At 36.5% G+C, this 15,074-nt stretch overlaps 1 protein-coding gene across 2 annotated transcripts; it reads left to right on the plus strand.

The window, feature by feature from the left end:
* Positions 1–5,113: 5,113 nt before the first annotated feature.
* Positions 5,114–13,780, plus strand: LOC127091290 (uncharacterized). Of its 2 annotated transcripts, none has more exons than XM_051029882.1 (14): positions 5,114–5,516; positions 5,598–5,736; positions 6,298–6,618; positions 7,163–7,284; positions 7,371–7,462; positions 8,399–8,504; positions 9,699–9,853; positions 9,945–10,072; positions 11,002–11,123; positions 11,917–12,014; positions 12,112–12,320; positions 12,477–12,557; positions 12,661–13,030; positions 13,148–13,780. In XM_051029882.1, the coding sequence occupies exons 1-14, from the start codon at positions 5,238–5,240 to the stop codon at positions 13,221–13,223; spliced, it is 2,298 nt and encodes a 765-aa protein (XP_050885839.1). In that variant the 5' UTR covers positions 5,114–5,237; the 3' UTR covers positions 13,224–13,780. The 2 variants fall into 2 exon arrangements, with proteins under 2 accessions (XP_050885839.1, XP_050885840.1); XM_051029883.1 differs by having other exon boundaries at positions 5,366–5,516; positions 5,603–5,740.
* Positions 13,781–15,074: the final 1,294 nt, after the last annotated feature.

Genomic DNA, 15,074 nt, shown 5'->3' on the forward strand with positions numbered 1-15,074 from the left:
ACAGACCGGTTACCCTGCTTCAATTCCAAGAACTCTATCTCTTTCTTTCCTCTGACATCTTCGGGAAAATACTTCCTCAGAAATCTCTCTCTGAATACAGCCCAAGTAATCTCAGCATCTCCAGCAGCTTCCAACTCAGTGCGGGTAGCAACCCACCAATCATCAGCTTCTTCTGACAGCATATGTGTACCGAACCTGACCTTCTGGTTATCAGCACACTCAGTTACTCTGAAGATCCTCTCTATCTCCTTCAACCACTTCTGAGCACCATCTGGATCGTATGCTCCTTTGAACATTGGAGGATTGTTCTTCTGGAACCCACTCAACTGACGAGCAGCTCCCATTCCCATAACATTCGGATTTCCTCCAAGTACTCCAGCTAGCATACCCAGAGCCTCAGCAATTGCAGCATCATCTCTACCTCTTCCAGCCATCTCTATTCTGAAAACCCAACAAGCTAAACAATAAGTACTGATAGGGTTACACAACACCTATCCCGTACAGGGGAAACAGAAAAATTACGACTCGACTCGACCGACCAGGCTCTGATACCACTAATGTAACACCCTTCTAAATACCCCAAATTATTATAATTAAAATACACATATATTCATCAGAGTAATTATGCCCCGAAGGGTGTCACACAATTCATTTCACTACATTCATCAAATATCCTGTCATGCTCATTTATTTAAATCAAAATAAGGTCTTTTGCATAATTCGCAGCGGAATCAAATTCAACATCAATGTAAAACATGTAACACTATACATGTAAATCATCCAACAACCAATATCAAATTAATTAAAACATTCCCTCCCGATGTTACATCTATCAGAGCATGACCCATAAGAAACTACTCTAGACTCCAAGCATAAGCTTCTACTCAACTCATTTCTCGTTACCTGAAAAATAGGCGTAAGGGTGAGTTCCTCAATCAATATAATAAGCATTATAGAACAACATGTAATGCCAAGTAATTAACACATTAATTCACCCTAATTAGACTACGCATTCAGCAACAGTAATATCCATTCAAACATCATGCTCAACAGTACAATCTCCATCATATTCAATCATTAACAACACAACACACAACACACATATGATACTGGAATACATCCATTCATATCATATACCATACATTCATTATGCAATGAGACTCTATGCATGCGGTACCGACTATTTGTGAACATATAGTTCAACCTCACCGTCCAAATCCAGGCACGGCTACCAAGCTCACTAGTCCCACTCATTTGAGACATAGTGACTCACTCACTAATTCCTCACCATGGGAATTAGCTACCACCCCAAATGGGCCATGAAATGCACGCTAATCACCTAGCATGCAAACATCAACAACAACAATCAAATGATATACTCACTAATTCCTCACCATGGGAATTAGCTACCACCCCAAATGGGCCACAACATGCATGCTAAACACCTAGCAATGCAACATCAACAACAATCAAGAATAGACACATGCTCACACTCTAAGCCATAATACAGTCTATTCACAAACGTATACATTCACATCATCATGTATACCATCACACATTATCAACATAATTAATCACAAAAGCATATCATATCATGCCACATAATCAAACACAGTATTAGCCCGCTCTACTAATACCTATACCACTCAAAACAACGGGAAACGATCCCTACAACATCATATCTCAGCTAAGTACATCACTCAGCCTAAACAACCAAAAACTGCACAACAACAGTTCAGGAAAATCCCAACTCTGCCCATACGCGTACTGTCCATGCCATACGCGTATTGCCCAAACCTGGCCAACTCCATACGCGTAATGCCTACTCTCTTACGCGTATTGCGCATTTCCTCGCCCAACTCATACGCGTACCACCTATCCCTTACGCGTACGCTACGCGTAACAACTTCCCATTACGCGTACCAACAGAGACCAATTTACGTTCAAAATATCATCTTTTTCTCCCATACGCGTAAGGCCTCCTCCATACGCGTATCAGCCAGCTCATACGCGTATTGCCTAGTGCCATACGCGTATGACCAGAAACCAGAACTCTCAGATCTGCTATGGCTTTCTCTGTTACGAAACCTATCCGATCCAACCTCCCACAGTCCAAATTACACAAAATAATCGTCCATATCATCTACACGAATCATATCCTATTCATCTTCACCAATCCTAACATTATCTCTTCTAATCCCTACGAATTCTTTTCAATTATCATCCAATTTCATTATCCAATTTCATTCATCCAATATTTCACAATTTCATCATGCATCACTCAAATCAGAGATACAACCAATGGTTATCACTACCCAGTACATATTATCATATAATACCCTTTAACCGATGATAAACCCCCTTTACCTGAGTTAATCCGGCAGCCTCTGAGCTCCAAGCTTCTCCTTCCTTCAACCTTCGTTCTCTGGTTCTCTTTTTTTGCCCTTTCTGCCTCTTTTCCCCTTTCACGTGAAAACCTTTTTCCAAAAATTGGGACTTTTTATTATTCCAACTTATATACTCCAATAATATTATTCCACTAAATAATTATCCCAATGATTATTATTCCAAAATAATAATAATAATAATTCAAATATTCTAATTAAATTAATAAACATATTATTAATTTAATTTAAATAAATACATATCATTATCGGGGTGTTACATTAACCGGTTAACACTGTTATAAATTGCCAAGAAGCACATTCTGTTTTGCGTTAACCGATTAACCATATGCGTTAACTGGTTAACACTGTTTGAAAAGTGAAAATTTGATATTTAAATGTTGTGTGCGTTTTGGAATGAAATCTATGTGTACATATTTAATGATTGGCCTATATTGGTGAATAATATATTGTATGAATGTGTATGTATACCATTATTGAATTGTGAAGGATTTATGGGTATGGATGTGTATATGTAATCGTAATTGATGTGTTGTGATGAATGTGTATATGTACCAATTGTGAGTCATGGTGATATGTGGGATGTTAAGACGGTATATAGATGGTCTTAATTGCATATGTGTTGGTATGTGTGCATTCATTCATAGCATGGTTGACTTCATTGTGGAAGTGGTTAAGCGGTGACCCTTCATTGGAAACAGACGTAGCAGACGTTAATCCTTAATTGGGATTAGGCGTAGTATTTAAGCGGTGATCCTTCATTGGAAACAGACGTAGCAGACGTTAATCCTTAATTGGGATTAAGCGTAGTATTTAAGCGGTGATCCTTCATTGGAAACAGACGTAGCAGACGTTAATCCTTAATTGGGATTAGGCGTAGTATTAAGCGGTGATCCTTCATTGGAAACAGACGTAGGGCTTTGGTCTTGTCCGGATCGGAAGCGTGGCTTGGATTCTAGATATTGAACGGAAAGCGGTGAAACTTTGAGTTCACATTGAGGTACCACATGCATGGAGTCACATTGTCTTGCATGGAGTCGTCTATAGTTATGTGATCATTGAATGCATGTATTGATGTGGATGCGATGTACGTTGAAATATGTGAGATGATTGTTGGTTAACATTATTGACGTGATTATACCAAGTGTGATGAATTCTTAAATTGTGTTTTAATTCATTGTGCCTTATTATGCTATTTCATGATGATTTGAATTCTCACCCTTTCTGTTTGAATGTTACCTTTACATGGGTATCGTGCAGATACTACAGAGTAGTATTGCTGGAGTAGGTGGACGGTAGCTCGCTCAAGATTAGCTGGAGAGTCTCCGTATTTAGTTTGAAATTAGGTAATGAGTCAATGCTCTGGTCATGTAACACTGGGTAGATTAGTGGTATTGAACTCGTGTCTTAATTGGATATGTTTTATGTCATTACTTGTTTATTTTAATTTGAAGTGATTATTGAGAGATGATCATGGTATGGGACATGGATCATTTTTATGAAATACATGAGTATTCTTTATTTCCGTTGCGAACGCATATTGCTTGAATATTCATGTTGAGTGAAATGTGTTATTTTGAATGACCAGGTGTATTGTTGGTTTTTGAAAGTTTTAAGTTTCGAAAACGTCGATGTGACGCCCTTTTCTTTATATGCGTGCTTATTTACTCTGATTATATGCTAAATAATTTGGGGTAGAAAAAAGGGTGTTACAATATACACCCAATAACCAAACACCCAACCTCGCAACCCATTCATGCCACACACTCAAACGCAAAACCAAGAATCAAACCCTAACCATCAACAACCATACACAGCCACCACAATAGTCTATAGCCCAAGTGATTCATACGATTCATGCCATCGTAGCCCCCCCACCAATGACCACCCAAACATCCCACTGCCACAACACCCAACCATTGTTTGACTATAGTACATCCCATGAACCATTGATCCGTTTCCGAGCCGATTCAATGTCCCAATTCAGGCAACCATATCGTCCGCAATTCACCCAACCACAACGATCCAACTACGACAATATGAGCACTGAACTCAATTACGGAAGCGCCATTGGCGATAATCCCCCCAACTATTGGGGACAAATGATGACACATTCATCAAATACCGTTGGCCTTCCACCAGACCTTCACACCAGCTACTATTGGATCATGTCACACTCAAAGACCCCAAACACCTCAGAAAAGTCATGGGAGATCTCGAAGACAGACTGACACACCTGAATGTGGAACAAAGAGCGTTTCAATCGGGCGGGTCATTGAATTTCTTGTCAATTCTATGTAATTTTTCATTATAATACAAATATAATTTTTATTTTCAGCATTTTTTTAATTAATTATATATTTAATTTTTAAAAAAAAAATTAAAGGTGGATGCATCACATGCGTTGGTGCATACATTATGTAATGTATGCATGCGCCAATGCATGTGCCACCAAGGCATCCATGCATCAATACATGTGATGCCTACACACAATTGATTTTGAATGCATGCGCCTGCACTATGGGTGCTTCCTTTAAATCTTAATTGGCTGCGCATCAATTAAAAATATGATTATTTTAGTATATTTTTTGAAATTTTGGTTATTTTGGTATTTTAATTTGAAAATGTAGGTAATTTTAAAAGAAAATATTATTATTATATTTTTGATACAGTAGTTATTTAATGGTAAGAATTTCATTCAGGGAATTATACAGAAAGTTGATAAGGGAATAGTATAGAAATCGTCCGATTCTGATTAGTGTTGTTAATTAAATAAAATTAAATGGAAGGGGGAAGATAGGAGGTGGTGGCGACGGCGGCGGTGGTGCGTCAATGGGTTTTGGTTTCAGACACGTGAGACGTGTAGGCATTGTTTTAGCGATTTCCAACGCTCTCATTTTCCTCATTGGCGCCCTTCTCATTTCCCAAACCTATCTCCTCTGCGATCTCCGTTCTCTGCTCCCATTCGCCGCCGTTTCTCTTGCCGCCGCTATTAGAATCATAGCCATGTTTCAAACCGCCGTTGCACAGCAATCAGCCGCCACTCTCATTCTCGACGACGAAGACTCCTCGTCCACCACAGATCGCCTCCTTTTACGATTCCACCGACGAGTACGCTCCCTAATTCTATTCGTTATTTCAATTTACATTCCTAGTTGATTTCATGAAATGTGATACTGTATTACATGATAGGGAAGGTATAAGAAATGGTTACGGTGGAGTCGATGCACTGTCGCGCTCACGGTGATTCAATTTCTGTGTGCTACTTACCTTGTTTCCAAATCAGCTTACTATTTCGCCAAAGATACCTCACCAGCTGTTTGTCTTTTAGGTTGGTGAGTTCCTCCATTCATCTATCTCTATCTCTGTGTTTTCTGCTTTTGTTTATTAGTACGGAGGTTTTAAATTGCGGTCGCGGATGCAGTTGCAGGTGTTGCAACTGCGGTGGTTGCATCGCATTGCAGCCGTTGCAGCGTGAATGCTTTTGTTTATTAGTACTGAGGTTTTAAATTGCGGTTGAGGATGTTGCGATTGCGGTTGTTGCGATGCGCAAGCGGTTGCAACGTGAATTTTGAATTAGAAGATTTTGAAATACACCGTTAAAAAACACTTAATCTTCAGATTTTTCAGAAGTAAATTGAGTTTTGGAGCTCTAAAGTTTGAGTTTTGAAGAAAATACTTGAATAAACATGGTCAAAATTGACTGATGCGGTTCCTAATAATGTCAAAGGATTGGTGATTTCAAATCATATTGCAATTGCGGTCCGATGCGGTTGCGGAGACTATTGCATCAGCAATATCGCGGCTACAATTGCGGTTGCGGACTGCAATTTAAAACCATGATTAGTACTATTAATATTATTATTACCTCACTTTCTGTTTGTGAATGCAGAATTGGGATGGAACCTTCACTGGAGGAACCACACGTTACTCTCCATCTTCATGGTCCTTGTTTGTTTGGTTGCTCTAGCTCAGTGCTTTACAGGATCTGATGTTCTCAGATGGAGATCTTTCTATGAGTCCCATGACAATGCTTGGAAATCACATTATAGGGAGGTTTTTGATAACGGTTTACGGGAGACCTTGTGCTGTCTCGGCCGCGTCAAATACTTGACTGCAAAGGAAGAAGATGAAGTCTATTCGGTTGCACGATTGTTAGGTGACCTTGTTGCTTATCGGGCTTCTGGAACCGGCCATATGGAACTCTTGGCAGGTTTGGAAGAGCTTATTTGGGCTATATCATGAAAACTTATTTTTATTTCTAGTGTTTCAAATTTCAATACACTAATAACAATAACTTATGATATGTTCATGAACTGTTTGTAAATGTGCATATGTTTTTGCAGTTAGTGTTGGGTAGCTATCTCAAATAAAGTGGTTATAATATCCTCCTTAAAACAAGCAGCAAAGTTTAATTTGTGGTGCTTTCACACATGACGAGTATGCTAGACCACTCACTTTATTAGTGATCTGTTGAGTTTTTGTTTATTTAAATCAATGTATTTAATTAACACAATAAATCACCTTAATTTCTAAAAGCAAATATATCACCTTCCTTCCATTAAGTGCTGCTGTTTTTCTGTGCTTGGGTCCAGGATCGGATGTGGTTGAGTTTATTGAGTTGAAAGATCCTTTAAATGGACGACATTGCATTTTTAGTATGATAATGCTGATTTCACCAAATTTTTATCAGTTTACTACAAATCAGTTTAACTTCACCATCATGTTATAATAACCTTGAAGTTTTTGTTGTCCAGCTTTAGCTTTACTCCAACAAAATGAAAAATCTTCAGAATCCTCTGAAGGATCCATGGAAGCACCAGAGATGCGAGTTAAGGAGGCTGCGACTCTTCATACATTTGCCGAAGCTGCATACACTGTATTTCTATTAAAACCTTAATTTCAAATTCATGTTTTATTTTTACCAACATGTTTTTAACATTTATACTGCATTCAATGATTCAGGGTCTGTTGCTTGATGTTGGACGAAATCCTCTCATGTTTCTTTGTTTATGGCTCTATAGACAAGGGGTTTTGTCTCCTTGGGCACGCAACAGGTGGTGATTTGTTGGATATTCAACTTTATAGATTATGATGTATATAGCTTAATCCACAGTAGCTTGAAATCTTCGTTTCAAATTTCATGTTTTTGGGTTTGATACTTGCACTTTGTAACATAGAAATGGTCTTTGGACTCCGAAAATGATATCTTATCAAAATATATGATGAAGTTGGAGAGATCTTCAGTATTTGTGTGCAAGAAATGGTCTTTGAGCTCTGAAAAATGTATTAGTATCAGAATACAGACACGGTTGGAGGGATCTTCTGCATCGGTGTGCTAGTGTTTCTCTAGTTTGATTGTTCCTCCACCTGTTCTTTTCCATTCAGTTTCTTTAGAAAGATTCTTTTCCCTATCTCGACAAATTTACCATATCAAAGTAGTTTTTTCTTATAAACTTTTTTGAATGACAACTGTTGGTATATATTAGTGTTATGTTGTTGATGGGGATAGAATCCTCAACCTCCTTATCACTTCACTCCTTAATTGTCTCACACCAACCACCAAACCAACCTTATATCTCCTACCATATCAAAGTAGCTCAACAGTATATTCCCTACCATATCAAAGTAGCTCAACATTATATTCCCTACCATATCAAAGTAGCTCAGTAGATCAATACACAAGGTTACATTTTGTATATTCTATACATGATAAAATTAATGTCAGTAAGCTCATAAATTTTAAATCTGTAGATGACATCTAAATAGTTGTGCCCATGTTAGGCCATATATATCTTGGCACTTAGGCATACTGATATATGTCTTTGTGTTTCTACGCTCTCTCTGGCTCTCTATCTCTATTTTTACATTACATTTTTCCAGCTATCTTTCTCCAACATGCTTTATGTACTTAATTCATAAAACTTGTTTTATCCATGAATTTAAATAATTTCATTTTCAACATGTTTTATGTACTTGATTCATTTTCTTAGACGACCTGCTTTGGATGGTGATAACTGGTGGCGAGGTCATGCTGCAGCCTTTCTAAAGTATGCCAATTTACCTCCGGAAGCACTCAGATATGGGAGAGTAAACCAGGTTAGAGAATTTAAATGTCCAATTGTGCTGCACACAAGGTACTTTGGGTCATTAAAGACAGACTTTCCATACAAAATGAAAGAGTGAAATACAGTAGGAAAGGCCTCTACATTTTATGAAGATGAAAAGGGACATGAATACTAGTTAACATATAACATAATGCTGAAAAGCCATTGGCACCAATCACACCATTATTTTTTAATGAATCTTGTCTTCAAAAATGAAACATACCCACAAGAAACAAGGAAGATTTTACTAGGCAACAGTATCAATGTATATGTCCTAAAGGACCTAAACATATCCAACAAACCGCACCATTCTGCATGCTGAGATTCTTGCTTTTATAATCAAGAAAGGACATAAAAGGAAAGATAGTGAAGTGGAGACAAACATTGAAGCATATTTTGTGAGTACAAGGAAAACAGAATTAATAGAATGCATGTTTATCAAAACGAACAAAATTATAGCATACCTTAGAGGTGATGAATTGAAATGAAGAGATCATACTTTATCATGGATCTTAAGTATCTTATGTCCATCATATATAGAATGATGGGGAAATAGAGAAAGATGTAAAACATAGGATCCGGGTGGGATAAATGAAATGAAGAATCTCCATAGATGTAATATGTGATAAAAAGGTACAGCTCAAGCTTAAAGGAAATTTTCATCACACAGTTATAAAACCTCCAATGTTGGGCGAGACTGAATTCTGCCCGATCAAAAGCTAACAATTAAGTAAAATCAATGTTGCAGAGGTGAAAATGATACAATGGACGAGTAATCATGGTCACTGGAAACAAGATACAATCATTAATGAAGTCTCCAAGGGAAAAGTTAGGGTGATCCATGCAACTGATCCCATATAATGTGAAATGATTGGGCTCTAAAGTGAGCAGTTAGTAAAATGAGAAAACCAAGGGGTTGTATGGCAGCACACATGAATTGTTATATATGTATTATCAATCATTGAAATCACTCACTTTACACTTTAAAGGGAGTTGTTCACTTTAGATACGTGGATCCAATAGGAAAAGGCTTTGGTTGTTGTTATAATTGCGGGGGAAACCCAACGCTATCCAACCCGATATTATTATATTCTCAATTTGTGTATGACATTGTGAATATTTTTTTATCTTTTACTGGCAGAGTCTACAAGTATAAATGTTATTTTTGTGCTCATATCCATGCCAGGTCAAGTGTGAAGCTGCATATTTTATTGTGGTTCTACATCATCTACAAACTGTAGTAATTGCTATACGTGGAACTGAAACGCCTGAGGACCTAATAACCGATGGGTTATGCAAGGAATGCACCCTTTCTGCAGATGACTTGTCTGGTTTGATAAAGTAATTTTTATTTTCCCCCGTGTCGATATTTTACATGTTCCAATGCAGCACTTTGGTCTCTTGTGTCGATATTTTAAATTTCTCCTTGCAGCTCCAACTACATTCATTATGAAATACACCAAAATGTGACTTCATCGTTCCCCCACTACGGGCATTCGGGTATAGTTGAGGCTGCACGAGAGGTTTATATGCAAATCGAAGGAACCCCTGGAGAGCATGGTAAGGAATGCTTACGGTTCTTTGATATAAAGAGGTGATCTTATCAAATGAATTTTTCTTCTTCTTTCCTGCTTTTTAACCTTGAGGTGAAAGTTGGAAACCATATCATCCCTGCAAGTCACACGGTTTAAATATTTTAGGTTCGTAATACAAAATGATGGAGAAATAGAAGGGGATGTAAATCATCGAATTCAAGCTGGGTGGCTGAAATGAAGGAGAGCCTTAGGGGTTCTATATGATGCAAATGTATCACTCAAGTTGAAGGAAATTTTTTATCGGACATTGGTAAGACCTGCGATGTTGGACGGGATAAAATATTGGACAGTTTAGAATCACCACGAGAATAAAGTAAGTGTAGCAGAGATGATGTTGTGTTAGATATGTGGTAAGACTAGACATGATAGGATTATAAATGAAAATATTAGAGACTATCGGGGTAGCACCTATAGTAGGAAAAACATAGACTTAGATGGCTTGGGTATGTAGAGAGAGTATCTGAGATTCTATGATAAGGAGAGTAGATAAGTTAGAGAGAGGTCACTCAATTAGAGGGAGAGGAAAAATTAGAAATATAAGAAAAGTTATTAAGAAAGATCTCAAGATTAATGATTTAGATAGAAGTATGGTTTTGGATAGAACATTATGACGCAAGTTGATCCATGTAGCCAATCCCACTTACCGACCCAACTTAGTGGGATAAGGGATAAGGCTGGGTTGTTGTTGTTTCATGCTTTCTATTACAAATACTTTAGTTATTGTGAGGGTTAAATAATCACCAATGAATGGTTACATGATTGAGTAAAACATTATACTTTTTATTTATGAACTGCCAAATTGAAATTCTATTGAACTTATAAACATTTTTGTCTTTCTTACATGGCACATACTCCTTTTTAACACTGGTTTCTTTTTTCGACATGGAAATACAGACACTGAATCCTATGGGCCTCTTTCTAAATTGTTGGGATTTGGCTGTGAGTGCTTTGGGTATAATGTCCGCATAGTTGGCCATTCACTTGGGGGTGCTATAGCTGCGTTGCTTGGAATAAAAGTATGCCATTTCTCACTTTTAAAGGCGGCATTTACCTTCTATTAGTTTCTTCAGTAAGCCTAATATTCCATTTTGATTGCATTCAGAGTCAAGTATTCATTGAGAGTCTATTCCGGAAAAAACTGGTTGCAAAAAAAATATCTCATGTTTCCTACTTTCCTTAGTTGTTTAGTTCTCGATATACGAAAAAAAAAAGTATATGGAAACCATATTGATATTGCTTTTGAAAGATACACTGGGTCTTGCCACAAACAGCATAACACTAATCCTTATTTATTCGAATACTAAACTCCTAATCCTAATGAAATTAACAAACAAGTCATGAAACATTAAGGAATTCGAAACTTTTCCAAAATCCAAAGAGACAATCTAAGTTAGCTTATGCCAATGATATGTTGTTACTACGTAAAAATAAGCATAATATTGCTTCTGTTTCAACTCATGTATATTTGTCCTGAAAAAAAGAAGGGTATTGCTTTCAATTAGCTCTCCTCGTCGATTGTAGGATCTCTAAGTACCCTTCACTTCCCAAAACTTTTGTGTAATAGGTGCAATATTTGTTTGTATTATTATTTGTAAGAATTAATCAAGTTAGACCAGATTCAGGAGCCGGTTGAAAATTCAAGAACTTTAAATTATTTATCATTGTTAGTACCAGCCCAGACTGAAAATGAAGAAATGCTGAAAACGTCCATACATGGGAGGCCATTTTATATGTAGTATGTTTTACTTGCCATATTATCCTTGTAAATGTTTGATTTTATTCTTAAATAATTTCTGAGTTTTTCTACAGCTTTATAACCGATACCCCAATCTGCATGTTTACTCGTATGGGCCACTCCCATGTGTGGATTTAGTTGTGGCTAATGCGTGTTCGTCATTTATAACAAGGTAATTTTTTAATTGCGAAAAGTTTGATTGTGGTTCATTCTCATTTGGCAAAACTTTCAGCTTCCTTTTCTGTTTCCTTTCGCTGTTAATGATGCAGCATTATATATGGAAATGAGTTTTCATCCCGCCTTTCGATTGGATCCATGATGAGGCTGAGGGCAGCTGCTATCACATTACTAGCACAAGATCCTAAAGCTGACAGTGCCATGATTTTCAGACTTGCTCGTCGGTTTCTATTTATAAGCCAATATGAAAGAAATAATAAAGACGCAGAGCATGAAGCACTGTGTGACATTGATAATAAAGGTTGTTCATCTGAATTAGTTAGTAGGCATGTTAATCAGTGCATATTGATATTGCTACTTTTATTAGTGATGAAAGTCATGTGTATTACGTCATCATTTATGAAACTAGGTTGGTGAGAGGTTCATTTTCTGAAAAGATTTTCACTATATGCTGCAGGCAGCAACAATCAAGTGGTTCAAGATGCTTCACTCTGGACTGAGGCTAGTAAAAGGGATCTTCTTGTTACAGCTGATCATGGTGAATATATGCATCCTTTTGGGAATGAAGATTGCAAGTCATTTTGTTATTCTGATTGTTTTCATGGTGATGGTATATGTTTTTTTTTTTGGTTGTGTTGCAGGCGATGATGAACATGATGAGATTTCACTCTGGGATGATAGTAGGGCAAGTGACCATATCGTTGAAATTGATAATGACGAATTTACAAATCCTTTTGCTTCAGATGTACATTCAAGAGATGATCCTGTGTCACAGTTTATAGATTCTGTTCCAACTTCTGAAAACCAGTCTGCTGATGATCCCCCAGAGATGTATTTGCCAGGATTTGTAATTCATATCGTCCCAGACAAGAAAAGACCTCAAACTGATCTTAAGAGATCTTGGAGAACAATGGAGAGGGAGAGATGTTATAGAGCTTACATAGCAAATAGAGAGAGTTTCAATGATATTATTGTTTCACCATCCATGTTCCTTGATCATCTCCCTTGGAGGTAAGCCAAACTATAACCATTTGTTTCTTCATTCTTAAACCTAAATGATTGATATATTCTTATAGAAATATTTAAATGATTGATATATTCTTATAGAAATCAATTGAATACTTTCAGATGTCACAAAGCCTTGCAAAAAATATTGAAAGATCAAACTGCCAAAGATCAAATAACGGAATGTCACTTAAGCTGATCTACTTAGTCCAACATAACGCCTATTCTGCACATAATGCTCTTTCTGCACTGAATGTGAGACTAACCAACCTGGGATTACATTTTTTCCTCCAAATTCTTTGTATTCTTGTGGGTGAGATCAAGATGTATGGCAAGGAATAAGTCTTCTGAGTTTTGATCAATTCGCTCTCTTATGAGTAGATAATCATTTAAGAAAATTATACATGCTGATGTTCATAGTATACATGTAAATCATATCATGTTCTTTTTATCTTATAGATGTTCCTCATTTTTCTCAAATTGTAAATCATCTTACTCTTCTAGGTTGGACTTCAAAACCCAGTTCTAATAATCAAGTTACTTGTACCCTCACATAGACTAGGCATTAGTTTTAGAGGTACTATGATATAGTGAACTAGGCTTTTCTAACTATTGTTCCATCCGTTTAAAGAATCTCTGTCTATCTGAGTATGTATTAAAGCTTCATTTGCTTAAGATACTTTAAAGCCATAAACAGAAAACAAGGAAACTGATTAAGGCAACATTTGACATATTTAATAGACTAATTATTGGTCATTCTTTTTTTGTTTTTGTTTAAATATAGAGAATAAAGAGCAAAGAGAACCGCTCTAGATTTGTGAAATACTATTTAACTACTACTACAGCATGCTTGGACGAGCAGTGTGTCGGTAAAATCACAATGAGACTGATTTTGTGAAGTTCGTAAATATAATTTTTTTCAAAATTATGATGTCTCATTGTGAATTCGAATATGCTCTACATGTAATGTTTTAAGAGAACAATTTGATACACCTCCATGTTTCTGGAAAACTGCTTAGAACTTTGGAAATTCATATCTAGAGGGGGAAATTAGTTTTTTTTTCTAGAAATATTGTATATTTGAATGGTATAAAAATAAAATAATGTTCTTTTTTTGGGATTTCTACTTCTGTATTGCTTTTGGGTGAAAAAAGTTCATGCAATTTCATAGTTTATGTAAGACAAAGATCTGTTTCAAAAGTTCAAGCCATACATGCTAGCAGGTAGCAGATACACCTGTCAGAGATTCCTAAAACAGAGAGAATGTAATAATAGTGAAAAAATGGAATAGACTTATTTTTTATAGAATGATTATTGTATTTTTTAAGTGTAAATTTGAGTAAGGTTAAAATTAGAATGCATTATTGTTAAAATAATAATTTCCTTAAAGCCTAGATTAAGATAATGCGAGGTGGGGGATGGATGCTCACCTTGAAAGCTCTTTATTTGCTTTTTTGCTCTATGGAAATGTAAATTTTTTAGGTTGCTTTTTTGCTCATTTCCTATAATTCAAAACCGCTCTTAGCATATCTATATGATAATAAATGATAAAGGTAGCAAGCATTTGTTGTGGTCCATTCCACTGGGCTATAATTTGTATAGGGGCATATCTAGAGATATGATTCATGGTATATACTAGCTTATTTATTGAAAGCAGCCATTGTCTGTCGTATTCAGTTTCACTGTCTGTGTCGTGGAATATTGAGAGTGTCATATGAGACAAGTGGCATGATTGAAAATATATACTATTATTAGATATTGTCTACAACTCTACATAGTCACAAGAGGAGCTTAATTAATACTAACATGTTGTCCAGAGACTTGGCAACTCTTCAGAAAAACCAAACAAGCTTGGATTTATGTAATCATCTATTTGAGAGTTACTTCTAGGGTTCTACAGTAGTTCAATCCTTGTAGAAATAAATTAGATGTTTCCAAGTCTTAATCTTATAGTAAGTTCAAAAGCTACAAAACTGTGGTGATATTGTGGAGCGCTTACTCAGGATCAAATATCTTAGTTATGGTGAAATAGCAAATAAAATGATCGAAG

Source organism: Lathyrus oleraceus, chromosome 6 (genome assembly GCF_024323335.1).
Source record: "Lathyrus oleraceus cultivar Zhongwan6 chromosome 6, CAAS_Psat_ZW6_1.0, whole genome shotgun sequence".
Classification (NCBI taxonomy): Eukaryota; Viridiplantae; Streptophyta; class Magnoliopsida; order Fabales; family Fabaceae; genus Lathyrus; species Lathyrus oleraceus.

Coding starts and splice junctions, on each gene's coding strand:
- LOC127091290 (XM_051029882.1), top strand. CDS start 5,238: ATGGGTTTTGGTTTCAGACACGTGAGACGTGTAGGCATTGTTTTAGCG. Junction 5,737..6,297: donor ACCAGCTGTTTGTCTTTTAG/GTTGGTGAGTTC, acceptor TTGTGAATGCAG/AATTGGGATGGAACCTTCAC. Junction 12,321..12,476: donor GTGTGACATTGATAATAAAG/GTTGTTCATCTG, acceptor TATATGCTGCAG/GCAGCAACAATCAAGTGGTT.